Consider the following 21,444-nt stretch of genomic DNA (forward strand, 5'->3'; position numbering starts at 1 on the left):
AATAGAGATAATGGAAGACGTATGTAGGGGATTTACTATGGCTGTGAAAGTGCACATGAAGTTCAATGGGGACAGAAGAACAGCATGACATTTGAGCCTCCAAAGCTTATCGCAAACCTGCACTGAACCAGCAGCACCAGTGAGCCAGTACCTGAAACATCAGCGGGGTGGTTGCAGAAGAAAAGTTCAGACTCTTGATCATGTGGCTTTCAGGATCGTACTTTGACATAAATCCCTTGATTATGACCGTTTTGGCTGTTCCTTGTTCACCAATTAACAGCACAGCCTAAAATAGGAGTTGAGAAAGAAGTCCAAGAAATACAATAAAATTATTGTCATGGGCTGGATTGTGTCCCCACAAAATTTATATGTGGAAGCCCTAACCCCCAGTACCACAGAATGTGACTACGTTTGGAGACAGGGTCTTTAAAGGGATGATTACATGAAAAATGAGGCCGTTAAGGTAGGCTCTTGTTCAGTCTAACAGGCATCCTTACAAGAAGAGGACATTTTGACACACAGAAAAACAAAGATGCACACACAAGGACCATGGGAAGACACAGTGAGAAGACAGCCATCTGCAAGCCAAGGAGAGAGAAAGGGCTCCAAAAAAACTAAACCCGCCAACACCTTAATCTTGCATTTCAAGGCTCCAGAACTGTACAGAAAGAAATGTTCGTTGATTAAGCCACTGAGCCTGTGGTATTTTGTTATGGCAGCCATGGCAAAATAATATAATGATCAAAAGAGAAGGATTTCTCTTTAGAAAAACAAGTCAAAATTCACTTTCTCTCAATATATGAAAAATCATTACTTAATTATGAATTAAAGCTATTCAACTTTAATATTGTTACTGAGGAATAATAAAAGAAGTATATTAATTTGGCTAATACTTTTATTTATTCTAAATAGCAACATAAAACATTCTAAAATAAATGCAACATGCTTCATGTTTTCTTTTTTCTCTTTTTAACATCTTTATAGGAGTATAATTGCTTTACAATGTTGTGTTAGTTTCTGCCATATAACAAAGTGAATCAGCTATATGTATACATATATCCCTATATCCCCTCCCTCTTGCATCTCCCTCCCACCCTCCCTATCACACCCTTCTAGGTGGTCACAAGATGCTTCATGTTTTCAAGGGACATTTTTAAATATGTTACTTTTAATAAAAGTGAAAGAGCCATACCTTGCCCTGTTTAGCGATGGTTTTAATTAGGAAGTCAGTTCTCACATTGTCAACATTTGGCACCAGGATGGAGCCATATTCTGGGGTGATATTAGATGGATACACATATTCCTCAGTACACGTCTTCCAGTGCATCCACTTACCTGAGGTGAACAGAGAACATTTACATCTTCTTATTCCTATTAATAATTTAATTCCTAATTATAATGAGCAGACTTCCTTGAATCTCATGAAGCCATCTTCCAAAAATTCCCCACAAAGTAAAATGCATTAAATTCAGACATCTAAGTATTTCAGTATGTGTTCGCGGAGTCAAAATTTCCCAAGAAACTATTTCCAAAGTGGTAATATTAGGAAATAGTAAGAAGTATCTTGGAATTTTCTTTTTAAACATGTAGGTTTTCAAAAACAAAAAGTGTGTATAGAAATACAGGACAGGGGACTTCCCTCGTGGCGCAGTGGTTAAGAATCCACCTGCCAATGCAGGGGACACAGGTTTGATCCCCTGTCCAGGAAGATCCCACATGCCACAGAGCAACTTAGCCTGTGCACCATGACTACTGAGCCCGTGCACCACAACTACTGAAGCCCGCGTGCCTAGAGCCTGTGCTCCACAACAAGAGAAGCCACCTCAATGAGAAGCCCGCACACCGCAACGAAGAGCAGGCCCCGCTCGCCGCAACTAGAGAAAGCCCGCGCGCAGCAACAAAGACCCAGCGCAGCCAAATGAATAAATAATTTATTAAAAAGAAAAATACAGGAGAGTGATAGTCGTATATACCTAAAATCATTTTTCATTATGTACTTCCCTAACTGTAAAACCAAAAATAAAACATCCTAGGATGCCATATATAAATATTATGTATATTTGTACTTCATATATGTGTATATATGTACTTTATATATATGTACGCACATTTAAATAAACTTAAAGTATTGCAATACATGCATAGATACAGATGTATAGATATACACACCTATTTCATAAAAATATACCTACTTTGTCATTTTTTTATAAGTTGCTGATTATATCGAATGAATGGCTGAAATCTGATTTGGTGATTTTTTTTAATTTGTTTTTATTTCATTAAATGTTCAGTACACGATATATTTAACAAGAAAATGTGCATTTGGAACTCAATTGAAATAAATATTTGAAAAAGAAACAATTGACTCTCTTTCATACGCACATAAACATTTCCATTTCAATTTTACAGCCAAGAGTTTTCATTACCATTTAGAAATATAGATGATAGCTAGCTAGCTAGCTAGCTAGATGATAGATTGATAGATGATAGATAGATGATAGGTAGATAGATAAATAGAGTGTAAATATTAGCCATTTTGAAAAAAACTGGTCCCACGTGTGATGGATGGATAGAAGAGAGGGGCTCACCATCAGATGCGACGTAATAGTCAAACATGGTGTCGTCAGGCCCTGCTAGAGGCGGCAGGTCCAAGGCTAGCCTCTCCTGGGAGCACAGCCAGTGTTCCATGCGGTGCCGGCCATCCAGTTCCAGCACTGCCCCGACGCTCCACATTAGGGAGAAGACGTAGAGTCTCCCCAGGTGCTCCGGCGTGACCTCCCCACCTTGTTCCTGAGCACGAAAGAAACTTTTCTTTTACTTACTTAATTCTCAAACCAAAACTTGGCTTTGACATTTTAATGAAAATAGCAAAGATCTAAAAGGGATAACAGTTTTCCCCCAAAACAAGAATGAGGGAAAGATGAATAAAACTGGAGAACAAATGCAGAACTGATCTCTGGGAATACCAAGCTGGTCTCCAAAATAAATTTTGAATGCTTGTTAGACAACTGAGAACCTGCCCCTAATCCACAAATCTGTGGTTTGCTTTGTGGAAAAAAACAAACAAAAAAAAGAAATGAAAGAAAAACACAAAATATGCACTGTCCATGTTTGAAACCTCCCCACTTCTCCATGGTTCTAAGAATCATGTTCAAATATCACAGACCCTGCACAGTATGGCTCAGCTAAAAGGAGAGAGAGTTCTAGAAAGTTAAGTGATTTACCTTGGAAGGGATCAGGCCTTGAAGCATGTTGATGCTTTGCATGATCACAAAGGCCTCCAGCATCTCCATCTGGTGTTCTAAGTTCTGAATACTGAAGTGATACAGGTCTGGAAATGACTTGGTGTACAGCTGACGAAGAATTTCAGCTTCTTGAGGCGAACATTTTTTAAGAAAACCCTGTTGGTTTGCAGATGCATGCATTAATTGAATTTATTAGCACACCAGAAAAATGGCCATTTTTGGACAAAAGTTATCTAAATATCGGTTAACAATAATAATAATAATATCTAATGATTATACTGCACTTCTGATGTACCAGACCTTGATATAAATTCTTTCATGTATTACCTCATTTAATGCTCAAAACAACTCTGTGAGGTAGGAATTGTTATTATCCTTTTACAGATGAGGAAACTAAGGCCCAAGGAGTTTAAGCAACATGACCAGGATCCCACAGCTGGTAGGTGTCAAAATTCAAACCCAGAGTCTGATTCCAACATCCCTACATTCAGCTACTACACTACACATAAGCTCAGGTCTTGAAGCAAGATGGAGGGAAAAGTTTTCGGCTCTTGATTAAAATATTTTGGAGAAAATGAGGAGGCATATACATGGAAATAACTTAGAAAAAGAAAAAGGAATAAAAGATGAACAAAGGAAATCCATCCCCAGATTTTTCAAACTAGGAAACAAAGGTTTATCACAATTTTATTTCTTCTAATTTAATGAATAACCAATGTAGAAAAAATATCAAAGAATACTCAGGAAAATGGGGAATTCAGTCATTTGGAAACCCAATCTTAGGAAACTACATGTGATTCATAACAAAATATCACTTAACACAATATTTTCTTCCGGTGAGGAAAGTTCCCTTGGCATCAAGAGATCAGGTCATTCTTAGAGATTCTGAACAGAAGCAATAAAATATTGATTCTCAATCATCCATCATTTCATGAATTCAACATGATTGCACAGCAACAAAAAGGAAACACAGCACTTTCAAGCTCATGGTGCTATGCAATCAGCGTGGCTCACAGAGGCTCGTGGATTCCCATGAACACAACTTCCCCATTGGTCTGCCCTCTAGTAGTTCTCTCAGAGCTGCCCTGCCCTGCTCTAAACACCTCCAGTCTTGTGAGGCTTTCTTCTTGCTAGCCATTTGTAAGCAACTTAGCGGTAAAGGCCTTATTCAGCCTCAACATGGACAGATATAATAGAAGCTCATTTCATAAATAGCAAACTGTAAATATTCATTAGCAAATAGTGTAAAAGTATTGTTTAAAAGCCTTTGTGAATTTAAAGTATTTGGGGGAAAATCACAAATTCATTTTCACTTGGAGTTTGCTGCATCTGTGGTTACCAAGGCTGAATGCATTGTGGTACTTTTTAAAAAAAAATTTTTAAACACAATAACTCCTGCACCTTCCTCCTCAGAGATTCTAAATTGATAGACTGAGGTATGACACTGTCATCTGTATTTTTTTTTTCTTTTTTTTTTTTGTGGTACGCGGGCCTCTCACTGTTGTGGCCTCTCCCATCGCGGAGCACAGGCTCCAGACGCGCAGGCTCAGTGGCCATGGCTCACGGGCCCAGCCGCTCCGCGGCATGTGGGATCTTCCCAGACCAGGGCACGAACCCGCGTCCCCTGCATCGGCAGGCGGACTCTCCACCACTGAGCCACCAGGGAAGCCCAGTCATCTGTATTTTAAAGAACTGTCATTGGTGATTATTCTTGCAAAGCCAGGGTTGAGAACTCTTGCTCTGTATTCTTCTTAAAGGATGGATAATTTAACTGTGAAATCTGAAATCTTCAGAAGCATTTTCAATGACATATTAAACTGTACTTCAGTATCATTTTGCTTTAAAAATCCCCTCCTTCTTCACATCTTCATCTACTTGATTTAAAATATGAATTCATAAGTTTTCAATCAAAATTATCTCCGAAAAACTTATGTAAATAAAAATAATTTGACCAACAATGTCAAAAAAGATTTTACAGGTGGCTTGTCTAATAAGCGTTCTTCCTTACACTATAATATTTATTTAGTAAAATATCTAAGTATGCAAGGCATTCAATTATAATCTTATGATAATCAACATACTCTAACATACATTAGTAGTAATAAAATAATATACCTTATCATGAATTGAAAAGATATTATCTGAAATATTATTTCCAAGTGTGAACTTAAAACTAACGTTATGACTATTGAATCTCATAAAAATTCTTTATATAAATTTTAATAAATTGTCTCTTCGAGTTAATATTGTAAGACAGTTGTGTTCATGGGAATCCACGAGCAACTGAATGAGTACCTTTTTAAAATATCATGAATCCCCAAAGTGATACAATTAAATTTTCCTTATTCACTCACAGTTTGGTGGGATTGTTTTTTTTAATATTTACTTGGCTGCGCTGGGTCTTAGTTGTGGCATGCGGGCTCTTAGTTGTGGCATATGGGATCTAGTTCCCTGACCAGGGATCAAACCCAGGCCCCCTGAATTGAGATCTCAGAGTCTTGACCACTGGACCACCAGAGAAGTCTCTAGTGGGATTATTGATTCACCTAGGCCTTGCAATTATTCCCCAGCCCACGGGGTGTAATTCACAGGTCTAAAATTATCAGAACCGAAGAACCCTGAGCACTGAAGAAACCTGTAAGGGACAACCTGGGCTGAAGGTCCCAGAGCATTCAAGGATCTTCCACAAACATCAGCATTAAAATGCAATTACACCAACAGGTCTGCAGAAAAATCAGCGCACACTCTAAAAGAATGCTAAAGGATCTGTTTCCCTCTTTAATTATACAAAAAAAAAAAAAAAAGATTCCAATCATACCTCAAGAATAGGACTCCAATCAAGGACAGAAGAACTCATGAAAACCATCCCATTTCTTGAGACAGTAGCAGGCGAAGCATTGTCAATGTTATGAGGTTCGAAAACAATCTTGCAGTTTGGAGCCATGGGAATCCGATCACCATTGGCAAGGGTTAGAGTTTTGTTATCATCCAAAACGGAATTCAGATTTTCAATCCAGATGGCATCTACTGGCCCATCAAGAACTATCCAGATATGCTCCCCTAGAACATCCCAAGGGCAGGGAGAAAAGCATACACACACATATATGCATATATACGTAACTACTACGCTTGAAGAAGTGCTATAATTTGATGTCATTTTCATTAATTTTTAAATAAAGTTTTGATCTAAATGATTATCGTATTTTGTCACAGAGGACTCTTCCTGTTCTTTATATAGCAGTTGTTTCAAGCCCATAATCAAGAAAAAGTCATTAGTCATTGAACAGATATTCCCTGAGCACCTTCTCTGTATCAGCACAGTTCAAGGGATATTGTGATAAAAAAGACAATATCCTGCCTTCACAGAGCTGACTTTCTAAGGGGTAGACATGACAATCAAACCAATATGCAAAGAAATATATAAGAAAAATTCAGCAGGATAAGAGGGTGAGGCATTTTAGATAAGGTGGTCAATGAAGTATTTCTGGAGGAGAATGAAGTGATGTAAAGATCTAGAGCTAGAATTTTTCAGGCAGTGGAAACAGTAGTTGCAAAGGTCCTGAAGTGGGTACAAGCTTAGGGTGATCATGTTCCAGGAACAGCGGGAAGTCGAACCTGGTTAGAAAGAGGAAGGGAAGGGGGAAAGGGATGTGAGTGATGTCAGAAAGGCAGAGCCACGGAATCCATTCTGGTCTGCACACGTTTAGTCTGAGATGTCCAACAGAAAGCCCATAGAGCTGTTGAGTTGGGAATTCAAGGGCTAGAGATTAAAATGTAGAAGCCATCAGCTTAGAGATGGCATCGAGAACCATGGCCTGGGTAAGTTTCTTCTGGATCACAAGTATAGATAGAGACAAGAGGTCTGAGGACACAAGCACTTCAACGTTTAGCCTTCTGGTAGGGTCTCCTCCACTGCTTCCTCCTTCTGACTGAGTTTCAGTGAAACAGAAGTAGGAGGCGAGCCAGCCAGTAAGGTATCCCTGAAGTCAAGTGGTGGAAGAGTTTCAAGAATAAGAGTGATTGGGCTTCCCTGGTGGCGCGGTGGTTGAGAGTCCGCCTGCCGATGCAGGGGACGCAGGTTCGTGCCCCGGTCCGGGAGGATCCCACATGCCGCGGAGCTGCTGGGCCCGTGAGCCGTGGCCGCTGAGCCTGCGCGTCCGGAGCCTGTGCTCCTCAACGGGAGAGGCCACAACAGTGAGAGGCCCGCATACCGCAAAAAAAAAAAAAAAAAAAATAGAATAAGAGTGATTAACTGTGCCAGATGCTACTGAGAGCAGGGTTATACTGAGAATCGATAGAATGTCCAACAGAAACGCCCTTGTAAATTTAGGTGTTCAGTTTAATAGTTACTCTTAATTTCTTAACCACGAGTTAACTCTTACTTACCAACACCATGACCAAGTTTGCAGTTCTAATTTTTATCTCTAATTTAACAACTGTGGAATATTCTAAGTCAAATCAAATGCTATGAAATTCCTAATCGTGCTCATTCAACTAGCAGTTTAAGTAAAATGATGATCTGATCACCAGAGTCCCTGTGAAAGAAAAAGCATATGTTGCCTTTCTAGAAAGGATTTAAGAAGAAACCTCTCTAAGCACCTATTCTTTAAGGTAAGATTTGGTTACTGGATCTGTGTTTACACAGGATTACTAGAACAAATCAGACACAAAATTTTATTTTATTCCCGTATAACAACAGCAATTTCTAATATGAGCACGCTTTAGAAATGAAGCGCTTTCTTTTCTCTTTTAACAATTGGTGTTGGGTTGATCAGCCACATTCTCTCAAAGAGAACGTCAGTGGTGCCACTTTAAACGTTTTTCAACAGAACACTGTTGCCCGAAGTGTGGACTCATGAAGTAAGCCAAATGTCTTGTCCTCCTCCTATATTCTTATTTGTCCCTGCAATTGCTTGCACTGTGCTTTTCTCTTACTTATTCAGGAGTGAGAGGAGAATTGCTATCATCTCTTCCATCTGAGCTTATTTTCTGGGACCACTGGGCTCAAGTCCCTAAGTTAGAGAATATTCAGAGTGAACCACTAGCCCTTAAGGAGTGTGTTTAAACAAAAACCAAACACCCATGTACATCTAAAAGAGAACAATTTGTTAGACTTCATTTTTTGATATACACAATTTTCTTTCCAAAGAAGCCCATTTCCTCCTGTGATTTTATAGGAGAATCGGTTTTCTAAAAATAGGCCATACTTAAACAAGAGTACCACTTTTTAACGCTTCAGTGAAAACAGTGATGATGAAATCACTTGAATACAGTACTATCAATGTTCCTTAACAGCTTTTTCTAACTATTTTATCCTAAGTTTTCAAAGGAATATAGAAATATTTTTTTCAAAAGGAAAATAATTCCCTTTGTAACCAAAAAAAAAGGGAGGGGGTGTTTTAAATACACTAACCAGTCATTTCAGTATTTCAACATTCACAAATATCATACTGATTTATGAGTTCTTGGTCTAGGATAAGATATAATATGGAGACTACAGTTGTTCTACTAACTTTAAATAGCCACAAAGGATGTTATTTAGAAGTACATGTCAAAAATTATACTTGTAATTCATCTTCTACCTTTCTTAGCCCTCAATGTTTTCCTCCAAAGAGTAGAAAATATCCCATCGGTCCAATCATTCGTTGCCACGTCAAGCCGACCAAACATCTGTGGAGCCGTAATCGCTTTGGGATTCATCCTCATTTCCCGGTGTGGTTTTCCACAATCTATACCAAGTAAATACAAATTTTAAACAACTCCCATGTAGAATGAGCCATCATTAGGCAACATTGAACCAATTTGCAGTGTACTGTCAGCAGGTGTTCAAAACATGAAAAAATGCAAAATTACATTGAAAATACATGTCTTACTGCATTTCAAGTTATCATAATTACCCTCATTATATTTTATTGACTAAAGCACTTTTTATCTTCTGGAAAAGAAAGTTGCATGTTACATAAGGGGAAAATGCTACCATGCTGGAAGTGATGAAGGAATTAATGTAGGATGGAAGTTCTTCAAATTTCACAGCTCAAAACTCTTTTGGTTTATGGCGTATTAGATTAACTTTTATATCTGAAATGTCACTTAAAGACACCTGATTCTCTCCATTAACAGCTTTGATTTGCTGAGATATGGTCTTACTCATTTGGAAAAAAATCAGCTAAACTAATGTTACAAAAATCAAGGATTTTTCTTCTGTGGTCAGCTTCAGAAAAGGTATTCAAATCTTTCAAACCCTAAAACTATTCTTAAATAAGATGGATTCTGTACATAGGGGATGGTAGTTACTAAGTAAAAAATTGAAGAATAAGATTTAAAGTATATTATATGTGGAATCTAAAAAAATGGTGCAGAAGAACTTATTTACAAAACAGAAATAGACTCACAGACATAGAAAACAAACTTATGGCTATCAAATGGGAAAGGGTGGGGAGGGATAAGTTAAGACTTTGGGATTAAAATATACACACTACTATATGTAAAATAGATAATCAGCAAGGACCTACTGTATAGCACAGGGAACTCTGCTCAATATTCTGTAATATCCTAAATGGGAAAAGAACTTGAAAAAGAATAGATACATGTATATGTATTAACTGAATCACTTTGCTGTACACCCGAAACTAATACAATATAGTAAATCAACTGTATTTCAATTTAAGAAGTTTAAAGATTTAAAGTATAAAATCATAAAAATAGAGGCTAAAATATTACATACTGTGTGAAAGATTGACAAACACAGGCACACATACATAGATATGTACACTGGAAAAGGTGTTACATTAAAACCTATCTAGAAAATTAGAGAATAGTTCTCTTTTTCCAAAATCACAAAAAAGAATCAGGGTAATTATTTACAATATTTTACAGTGCTGAAAAATTCAACTTAGTCACAGTTCAGCTTTTTCAATACATGATATCCGTAAGACTGGCAACATTTTTAAAAAATCGAATCACACTTTACAAAAGGCCAGCAACCTTTTCAAATGTATCACAGGTGAAAACTGGACTTGGTCTGTTGCCCATACAAGAGAAACTATCAAAAATTATTTCATTATGGTTGTAGGTAGAATTATATCATTTTCATTTAAAATATGATACCATAACATTTTTATAAGAGCACCCTAAGGAAAAAAAAAAAAAGGTTGACTTTTTAAATGTTGGTTAAACTAATTCCTCTTAACTCTTCTCCTAGGCATTTCGTGACTGTCCTGATCACTCCACCTTCATGGACTCTGCCCCAGAGTAAGCACCCTTTTCTTGCTGTCACCTTCTTAGGACCTCCTTATGGAAGTTCCCAGACAGCCCCTCCTGTCCCAGTCTATTCTCTACGTGGCCACCGGATGGTCTTCTACACACAGGGCTGATCACACCACTCCCCAGCTCTATGGCTTCCCATCACCCACAGGATAAAATCTCGGTATTTATTGTGACTTACAGAGCTTCTCATGCCATGCCCTCTGTACTAATTTGAATTCCCCCTGGAAGCTAAGCCTGAGACAAAGACATGGGAACTGAGAGTTTGGATTCAGGGGAAAGAGAGAGTGAGACAGGAAAGGAGAGAGAGCCAATAAAGGGCTCATTGGTGAGCCGGTCACAGATGGAGTGTCCCTCTAAAAGACAGGAGGTGGGACATTTCCCTTCCACTCCTTCCCTCATTGGTTAAGGGTATGGCTGCCTCAGGAGCATTAATTCTCACCCAACTCCTTCTTCCAGGCTGAGCCAGTTCTCTAGCTTCAAGGAAAGTCATAAGGCTGAAAAACCGGGAGACACCGCTGGCATCTGGGGGAAAAACTCTCCAACAGTTGTATCTGCAGCAGGAGAGGGCCAAAGGGATGCGGCCCTAGGCACCAATAGCATCTGCTATACCTCGTCATCTCCCCCACTCCCACAAATTAGATTTCATCCATGCCAGAGAGCTTCTCCAGGCATATCAAGCTCTCATCAGTCCCTCCTACCTGCTCAGCCTCTTCATTCTGCTAAGAATGCCTTTCATCCATCTGCTACTCAACCCGCAAACCTCAGATGAAGTAGCACCTGCTCTGTAAGCCTTTCTAGAATTCCTTCAAAAGGTTTCTGATCTCCTTTGCCTCTGCTCACATCATAATTGTCCAAATCTTCCTCATGTCCAATCTTCCATGCTGAGTTACAATTACCTGTGTCACTACACTACACTGTAAACTCCTTAAAGACATGGTCATTTTTTTTCCATGCCTGCTTTCCCATTTCTAGTACAGAACCTCAAAGTACAGAACATCAAAGATATTTGATGAACAAATACATGATGAATAAGGGAACAAATAACATACATGGGTCCTACAGAAGTTCAACCCAATTACTTTCTCAATCTTTTGGATAATCCAAGTTTTCAGCAAAAAACAATATCATTTAATATAACAAATGTTTACCCTACATACTAAAACCAAGAACAGGTTAATAAACAGAAAATAGTCTAATAATTTATTCATCTTTGCAAAGAACTTCTCCAAAACCAGTGATGCCATATTGATTACATCATTTAGACATATTATACACAATGTATCTCTATTGTTTAATATTTAGTACTCATTTTGTTCAAGTCATTGTACCCAGTGCATTTGTAGTTTATTATTAACAGAAGGCAGCTTCATAACAACAACAAAAGCATCTTGAAGCATAATTTGAGAACGAGAATACATCATTTTAATGCTATGTAAAAATCCCAAAGCAGAACCTTAATAGTACACATGAAAACCATGTGGTAAGTTTTGCAGGTGTGACCTCTCAGTTTTGGTGGAGGTAGGTGCTAGCTGAGAGCATAAGCCTGTCTCAGTGTGAAGACCCCCTGGTAGAGTCCTGAGGTACAGAATTCACTCTGTCCCATAGCTGAGGAAATTGAGACTAAATCTAATGTATGCAGGACCCTAGAATAAATACAGACCATAGTCACCAACCAATATCGATGCATTGGGGTTCCATGAGCTGACTGGAAACGCAGCCGGGCAGCTTTTCCTTGTGTGACAATGTATGATGCATTCTAACAGCCAAAGTTCTGTGAAATTTTGGAACTGCCATGGCTAAGGGCTGCGAATACTTTTAAGAAGGAAGTCATCAATGTCTAATCAGAACCAGAGAATACAAGAATAATCATGAAAAAGGTAATGCCCATTATCCTTAGATAACTTTAGGTTAGGGACTTAGATGTAAAACTTAGGGACATCTGGAAATTAAATACATTTATTTCACTTCACAAGAAAAATATCTGATTCTGGGTGGGAAATTAGTTTATAATTAGGGTGATTTTTCAATACATAGAATTTAAGAGTTGGGATTAGAATTATAATTATATTTATTGAGAGGTAGCACCTTGTGTTAAGTCATAAGTGGCAAATGGTATGGTTTACTGGGAAAATTCTGGGTTTTTCGTTAATGGGACCTGACCTTAATTTTGAGTCTCATCATTTACCATTTTTTTGACACTGAATATTTCTGAAGTTAAATTTTGACTTTTTGGTACAAAATGGGGATAATGATAGCCACATCTCAAGATCATTTTGAAAACTAAATGGCATAACATATGTAAAACATATAGCACAGTCCATAAAATCACTTTAAAAAAATGTTTTTCCTGAAGCATTATTCAGAAAAGCCAAGATATGGAAACAACCTATGTGTCTACCAATGGATGAATGAATAAGGAAGATGTGGTATACATACACAATGGAATGTTATTCATCCATGAAAAATAAGGACATCCTGACATTTGTGAAAACATGGAGGGACCTTGAGGGCATTATGCTAAGTGAAATAAGTCAGACAGAGAAAGAAAAATACTGTATGATATCACTTATATGTGGAATCGAAAAATGTCAAACCCAGAGAAACAGATTGTAGAACGGTGGTCACCAGGGATTGGAGGTGAGGGAAATGGGGAGATATTGGAAAAGGGTACAAACTTCCAGTTATAAGATTAACAAATTTGGGGATCTAATGTACAGCATGGTGATTATAGCTAATAATACTGTATCATATACTTGAATATTTCTATGAAAGTAGATCTTAAATGCTCTCATCACAAAAAAGAAATGGTTATTATGTGATACGATGGTGGTGGTAGCTAATGCTATGGTGATAATTTTGCAACATATAAATGTATCAAATCAACACACTGTACACCTTAAACTTGCACATGTTATGTGTCCGAATTATATTTGTATACAATAAAGCTGGAAAAAAACGTTTTTCTCCTCTGGTCCATTAATGTACTGTGTTATCTCTAAAATCTACCCAATAGTCAAAAAAGTAGCATCCCCTCCTATAAATATATGCTAACATACATCTACATGTGTGTCCCTCTTGGGGCATTCACATGTGTCACAACAGTTTAAATGTGTCTCCAGATTGACCGCCCCTTACCTGCCATGGCGTTCATCAAGGTGTGGATGCAGGTGGTTTTCCCTGCTCCACTAGGCCCCAGGGTCATCATTCCATGCCGCACCCTCTGTGTTTCAAATAACTGGATGACTTTCAGCTTCCAAGGAGGATGGTTGATTAAACCAGCTTCTTCAACCTGAAAACATAACAAACCGCCCACATTGGGCCACATGAACAGATATCTGGACTTACCATTGTGCTCAAAATAAGTATAGACATGGAGCGAGGTTAGAGAAATGGGGAATTATTGTTAATGCATATGAAGTTTCAGTTGGGAAAGATGAAAAAAGTTCTGAAGACAGACAGTGGTGAGGTTTGCACAATACTATGAATATACTTAATGCCACTGAACTGTACGCTTAAAAAATAGTTAAAATGGTGCATTTTATGTCATGTGTTTTACCACAATGAAATATGTATACTTTTGGCTGCACTGCAGGGCTTGTGGGATCTTAGTGCCCCAACCAGGGATGGAACCCGGGTCCACGGCACTGAAAGCCTGAGTCTTAACCACTGGACTGCCAGGGAATTCCCAATAAAAAAATATATTGCATAAAAAATATATATACATAGGCAAAAGCAGGCTGAACATAATCAAAATGATATCCCAGGCAAACAAGAAACACCTACAGTTGACTTTGGGAATTAAATACACTTATATTAACATTTTATTGAATATATGTATTAGGAGCAACTTAAGAATAAAGGCTCAAGTATCAAAATGTGTTTTAAATGTTTAATTTAAAAGATGATATTTAATTTAAAAGATAATTTCAAGCATACCAAGTTGACTGATATTCCATATCAATGTCAAGCCATCTTTATAAATCTTCTGCATAGTTTTTATCTATCAAACACATGTATGGAAGCTACGCTGCCAAACGCTATTCTAAGTTTAATCTTCTATGAGATTAGTACTATTGGTGTCTTCATTTTATAGGTAAGGAAACTGGGGCACAAAGAGACTAAGCAATTTATCCAAGATTATTAGTTGTTAAGTTATAGAGTAGGGATTGGAACCCAAGAAATTCAGCCCTATGGTCCATGCTCTTAACCATCATGCTATGCTTAAATTCACTATAAATGATGCTCTTATTTTTACTTAAATAATTTTGGATAATAATCATGTATCATTTTATGCTATGTATTTTCAGATTTTTCATATGCTATAAATTACTAATGTAAGTCACTTTATAAATTAGTTTATACTTAGCTTTTTAGGCAATGCTACAATTAATTTGGCCATATGATGAAGAAGCCATTTGCAAAATGAATTATCACTTTTACCTGATTAGGAAATTAAGATCTTTATATACTGCTATTTAAAGGGGAAATGGCCATAAAATACTACCATATTGATTTTTTATTACAAATATCTTCAAAGAATTGAAATGTATTTTATAAATATGAGCTAATCACCATTTCTATAAAAAATTTTTTTTAAAAACTCTTTTTCATAGGAAAGGAAGTTGAGGCACAAGGTTTTCATGATTCATTTCCATTCCTAGGAAGACTATAAAAAGTTACAGCTGCACCAAGTATCATGGGAAATCCAGACAAATGATACACTTAACATGATGGATCCCCCCAGAGCCCAAGGAAGAAATCACAAGTGATCTTGGGCCTGGGGAAAAAGAATGACAGCTAAGGAGCCATATGAGATCACTGCAAATGACAGTCAGTAGCTACAGTCCTGAGACCAAAGCAATGTGGTAAACACCAGGGCCACAGAGAGAAACAAAACCAGCATGGGCGATGCAGCCGGCCAAGCTCCACCGGCCCCTGCTGACCCATCACATTTCATTGGGAATCTGGTGTGGACTGGTCTCCATCAATAATGGGGCCACTAGCACATGGCTAACTGGACCTGTAGCTGAGTGATGGTAGGAGACCCCCTGGGAGGAAAAGCTCTATCAGTGGTGAGCAACGGCTTCTCTTAAAACTATAGTCACAGCCTCAGTGTTGTTCTCGGAACCTGTAGATTTAGGCCACAACAGCTCCACTTGATTCCCATGAAGTTCAGATGAAAGGGACACTGTACTTGATGTCCTGTGAAATATATTACCTGTCTACTAATTGCCATTTCCAGTTCAGGGTAACCGGCCTTGTCCAGAAGAATATTTGGGAAGAGATCTTCAATCAGACTCAAAAATAAGGGTTCATCCTCATCAATCTCAGAAAGAAAATAAAGGGAGATCAGACCAAATCTTTTGGCATAAACATGGCAATATCAGATAAACTAAAGATGTCCAATACAGCCCAGATTACTTTGTCACAAACAGTAATAAATAAAATATCACCTCCACTGAAGTTGAGAACTATTTTCATCATGTTTACTAAATTAAAAATCAGTTTTTTAAAAAAGGGGTGAGGGGGGAGAAGAGAAAAAAAAAAGGAAGGAAATAGAAGGAAAGAAAATATTGCCTACATGACAACCTTTCCATAAAACCACCAGATTGGGGAATTTACTAAATAACCTACAATTTCTCCTTTAACTTAAAAATAATTTTTTAAAAGGAGAATAGTGGCAAATTCATGAATTGGAATTTGGTTCATACTCTTATTTTGAAATAAAAATATATCATTCTGTCATCCCGTACATGGATCCACTGATACTGGACAACTGATTGTTCAGTCTCTACTGTGAAATCAGAGAATGTGAAATTATTACGCACTTGTAAAAGTCACATACAATTTCCTTCCAAGGTCTACTTTCACGAAGGTAAAAGGGATTTTAGCTCTACAGCACAAAAATTTCAAGGTATTTGGAAATGTAAGACGTGGATTTTTAAAAATCCATTTTAATTCTATTGGAATAGACATGTTAGACTAGAGATGAGCCACCACAAAAATTGCTCCTGAAAAAATGTAATTTAAAGTTATGCTCTATGTAATTTAAATTTATGTTATGCTCTATGTATTTATCTGATAATTAAGCATTTTAAATGAGCACTTTAAATAAATATTTCTAATCGCATTTGTGCTTAGTTAAACTGAAATTTAAGTGGGTGGAACATTTCCATCTGTGAATCTTACCAGTTTGGAAAGATTCATATCTCGTAGTACACGCATGACAATTGTGGACTCTGTATCCGTGGGGTTGGCTCTTTTGGCTGCTCCCAGAGTTCGCAGAACAGACAGAATATTACGCAGACCAAAGTCATAATGTACCTGAAGAATATGAGGTACACGGGGCTTATTTTCAATATTAACTTACCCATAGAAACTGTACAAATTTGACAAAGACATAATGAATAAATGCTGATTTTCCTTTAGAAAATTTGTACAGTTAGTGGGGCAATAAATTTTTTTATCAATAGATTCTTTTTTTTTAGCAAATGGAGAATACCCAAAAGAATCCTCTCCTGTACCATCATTAATTTAAGCCCTTAGATCAGAACTAATAGATTTTGACAGACAGAAAGGAATAAATTTCCTCCTGGAGATACATGTCCCCTTGAGCCCTTCTTAACCAATCATCCATAAGAAAATTTCCTCATATCTTGAAAGCTAAAATTCTGAACCAGAATTAAACTGAGACCTCACTCATGAACATCATATAAGTTTAAAAGACAGGGGTATTGAGGAGAAAGAAAAGTAGCTACATTCCAGGATTACCTAGAGAGGGAAACAATAAGGACAAATCAGAAAGTCAAGCCCCCAGCTTTGTTGTCCCCTTGATAGGTATTTATAAAAGCTCAATCATGCCAAATTTCAACACATATAAAGTGAATAATTAAAAACCAATCATCCAACCACTATAGGAAAGAGTATCCCTGGCAGTTGGTCAAACAATTTAAAATACAACTACCATATCATACAGCAATCCCACTTCAGGGAATATATTCAAAAGAATTGAAAGCAGAGTCTCAAAAAGATATTTAAACACTCATGTTCATAGGAACACTATTCACGATAGCCAGGAGGTGGAAGCAACCCAAATGCCCATCGACTGATGAACGGATAAACAAAACATGGCATACATTTAAAATTAAGAATGTTTTTCAACCAGGAAAAGGAAGAAAGTATAATACTCTTACATGCTACACCATGGATGAAACTTGAGAACATTATACTAAATTAAATAAGCCAGTCACAAAAAGACAAATACTGTACGGTTCCACTTATATGAGCTATCTAAAGGAGCCAAATACATGGAACCACAAAGTAGAATTGTGGTTACCAGGGAATGGGGGGAAGGGAAGAGTGGAGTTGTATAATGGGTATAGAGTTTCAGTTTTGCAAGACAAAAAAGTTATGGAGATCTGTTTCACAACAATGTGCATTTACTTAACACTACTGAACTATATGCTTAAAAATGGTTAAGTGATAAATTTAATATTTTTTCATCATAATTCTAAAAACCTATAGAAAAAAAAAACATTATCTGCTAATTGGGAGCAGTATGCATCACTTAATACCAATCGTTTGGAGGATAGAGCACATAAAAATATTCAGACCGAGTTCCTGCCTTCAAGGAGTTTAAATTCTAATTGTGGCAATAAAATAAAAACATGAGCAAGCTTGCATAAAAGTACAATAACAATGACTTGAAAGTACTGGTGAGTGGAATTAATTAAGGAAAACTTATCAGCATTAGACTCTGTTAAATCTGTGGGCATGAAGTGAGATTCACAGAATGCTCACCAAGGAATCAGCATGGGGTCAATTGTTTTGTACACATGGACTCATTTCATTTCCCTTGTGACCTTGTGAACAAGGGCAATAGGAGTGAAGGAGGAGAAATGAAATTAGAGAGGAAGAGGGCAGGAGTCAGTGATGTGGGAGTTTCTCTACCTGCAAGAAACAGCAGGGAAAAGGGAAGAATCAGTGAGTAAAGGCTGCAATAATCAGAAGAAACCAAGAATGTTTTGAGTGAGAATGGAATATAGTTGAACCTGTGGGTATAACCTAGATTCGAAGAAGTTTGGATTGAGAGGTTCCTCAAAACCATGAGGACACGTGACATACATTATGATGAATGAACAGGTGAGATAAAAAGCAAACATCAATATTCATAATTCTTTGGCTCTTAAGTCAGTTCAGATAGTGTTAACTTCATTTCTATGCCTTAAATGTTAATTTCTTCAAATGTACTTAGTAAAACTATGCATGTAAAATTGTTTTTGCCATGATACAACTTTCTACTTTGTATATATGAGGTACCTTGTCAACAACCCCAGTCCACAATTTTTTTTAATTTTTATTTTATATTAGAGTATAGCTGATTTACAATATTGTGTTAGTTTCAGGTGTACAGCAAAGTGATTCAGTTATACATATACATATGTGTATTCTTTTTAAGATTCTTTTCTGGTATAGGTTATTACACAATATTGAGTACAGTTCCCTGTGCTATACAGTAGGTCTTTGTTGTGTACCTATTTTATATATAGCAGTATGTATATGTTAATCCCAAACTCCTAATTTACCCCTCCCCCTGCCTTCCCCTTTGGTAACCATAGGCTTGTTTTCTGTATCTGTGAGTCTATTTCTGTTTTGTAAATAAGTTCCTTTGTATCATTTTTTTAGATTCCACATGTAATTGATATCATATGATATTTGTCTTTCTCTGCCTGACTTCACTTAGTATGATCATCTCTAGGTCCATCCATGTTGCTACAAATGGCATTATTTCATTCTTTTTTATGGCTGAGTAATATTCCACTGTATATATGTACCGCTTCTTTGCCCATTCATCTTTTGATGGACATTTAGGTTGCTTCCATGTCTTGGCTATTATAAGCTGTGCTGCAATGAACATTGGGGTGCATGTATCTTTTCGAATTACAGTTTTGTCTGGATATATGCCCAGGAGAGGGATTGCTGTGTCATATGGTAGTTCTATTTTTAGTTTTCTGAGGAACCTCCATACTGTTTTCCACAGTGGCTGCACCAACTTACATTCCCCCCAACAGTGTAGAAAGATTCCCTTTTCTCCACACCCTCTCCAGCACTGAATAAAAAATTTAAATACGCCTAAGTACATAGGGGCCTTCAGAATGTCACACCTGCTTAGAAAGCTGCTCCTCACACAGCTTGTAGAGCGTGAAAAACTTCCTGGCCAAAACAATGTTGTCAGTGAAGCCGCAACTAGCCAACTTCACCCTGATGATAATCTGTCGGTCAGGCACCATCATGGCCACGGAGCGGAAGTTAATCTTCAAGTTTTCAGGGAGTTCCTGCCGCCCAGCATAGCCAGGATTCTATACAGAAAATAAAACCCAAGGATGAACGATACGGTCATGGGGTAACAAGCGCAACACATCAGCATGATATTAAAAGATTCATTATGCACACAAAACAAATCTGGAATGACAACCAGAAAATTCATTTACATATCTCACTCTCCTTTTAACTGGAGAGACTAAGTCATGAGTTATTAATATGAGCTCTGTTTAACACCAAAGGTTTTCAAACAGGAGTGAAAATTACAATCCCAATTTCCATTCATGGAAAATAAGTGACATATGAACAGGGACATGTGTGAAAACTGTGAAAAGAAGGCTGAAGTTCAGTAGCTCTTCTTGTGGTTCCTTACCATAGTCAGAAAAAGCCCAAATTCAGGGTTCATAGTCACATTATCTCCATCAGTAAAAATAAAAGATTTTTTACGCTCCTTTTTACATGTCAGAATAATGGAAATCTGCTGGGCTGCAACAGAGAGAACTGGTAGGTCGATACGATTAAATTCATCAAAACAACCCCAGGATCCAGATTGAGCCAGTCCTTAGAACGGAAATTAAATAGAAAATCCAATTAGTACATAATTTTGGAAAGTCAAGAAAAAGAGCATTATGCAACTGCCAGGTCAAGCCACAGATAAGTTTGCTCAAACATAAAGTTGAACAAATAGATCATACATAAAATGCCTCCAAAATAACGCACAATGTGACCCTTTATCTGTAAACACCCAACCCGCAGGGATAAAGGAACATTACAAAGGCAAGTGATATTGACATTTGACCCACACAACACTGGTAAGATTCAGGTTTCCCAAAAAGTTTTACAAAGTTGGAAAATGACACTAAGATGTAGCCAATTGTTGAAAAATAAATCTTAACAAGATATTCCACCTTAGCTTAAATTTCTCATGAATTTAAAAATTTTAAAAAAATATAACCCTCACCTTTAAAAATCCGTCCAAGTCCTCGGAAATCCATCTGGTCTGAACAATTGAAAACCACGACGTATTTCCCAAGACATCGTCCCATATCTTTGGTCGTTTCTGTTTTGCCTGTTCCTGCTGGTCCAGCGGGGGCTCCCCCCATGCTCATTCCCAGAGCTTGAGCCAACGTGATATAACACCTGGAGGGGGAGGGGTAGAGAGATCACTAGAACCACACCACTGGCATCTGGAAGATACTTCTGAGACATCGCAGTGACATGATACAGGCACAAAATTGAAAAAAGGAAGATCCTGACCATTATCCCTACATAACCTTTCCAAAACTGCATCCTAAAATACACTTATCCTTATGGATATTAACATGTGTTGAGGAAAAAGGAAGGAGGGAGTGGTCTATGGTCAAATATGTTTGAAAACTCTTAAAAAGGTTCAACAGGATTTTTTATGATAATGTATATTCACAATCTTCAATTATGAAAAAGGGTACATAGCATTTCCAAAACTTATTTGGCAACTTTTTCAAAGAAGTCTACCAACATCTAAAGAAGAGTATTCTAGGAAGCAGACTGGGGGCCGTTATGTAGATTAATCCCCTTCTGAATCTAAGAGTCGATGATTTGATAAACTTGGAAACCAATGATCACATGAGAT

At 37.4% G+C, this 21,444-nt stretch overlaps 1 protein-coding gene across 1 annotated transcript in view; it reads right to left on the reverse strand.

The window, feature by feature from the left end:
- DNAH5 (dynein axonemal heavy chain 5) overlaps positions 1–21,444 on the reverse strand; it is a 273,908-nt gene that overhangs the window by 102,344 nt on the left and 150,120 nt on the right. Inside the window, exons 36-47 of the mRNA XM_030856579.2 lie at positions 20,794–20,972; positions 20,206–20,393; positions 19,676–19,870; positions 16,701–16,835; positions 15,730–15,837; positions 13,647–13,800; positions 8,828–8,974; positions 6,064–6,305; positions 3,225–3,401; positions 2,589–2,790; positions 1,193–1,335; positions 152–286 (exon numbers count right to left, since the gene is read on the reverse strand). Of these exons, the coding sequence (XP_030712439.2) occupies positions 152–286; positions 1,193–1,335; positions 2,589–2,790; positions 3,225–3,401; positions 6,064–6,305; positions 8,828–8,974; positions 13,647–13,800; positions 15,730–15,837; positions 16,701–16,835; positions 19,676–19,870; positions 20,206–20,393; positions 20,794–20,972 (2,005 nt within the window). The remainder of the gene's footprint in view (positions 1–151; positions 287–1,192; positions 1,336–2,588; positions 2,791–3,224; positions 3,402–6,063; positions 6,306–8,827; positions 8,975–13,646; positions 13,801–15,729; positions 15,838–16,700; positions 16,836–19,675; positions 19,871–20,205; positions 20,394–20,793; positions 20,973–21,444) is intronic.

Source organism: Globicephala melas, chromosome 3 (assembly GCF_963455315.2).
Source record: "Globicephala melas chromosome 3, mGloMel1.2, whole genome shotgun sequence".
Classification (NCBI taxonomy): Eukaryota; Metazoa; Chordata; class Mammalia; order Artiodactyla; family Delphinidae; genus Globicephala; species Globicephala melas.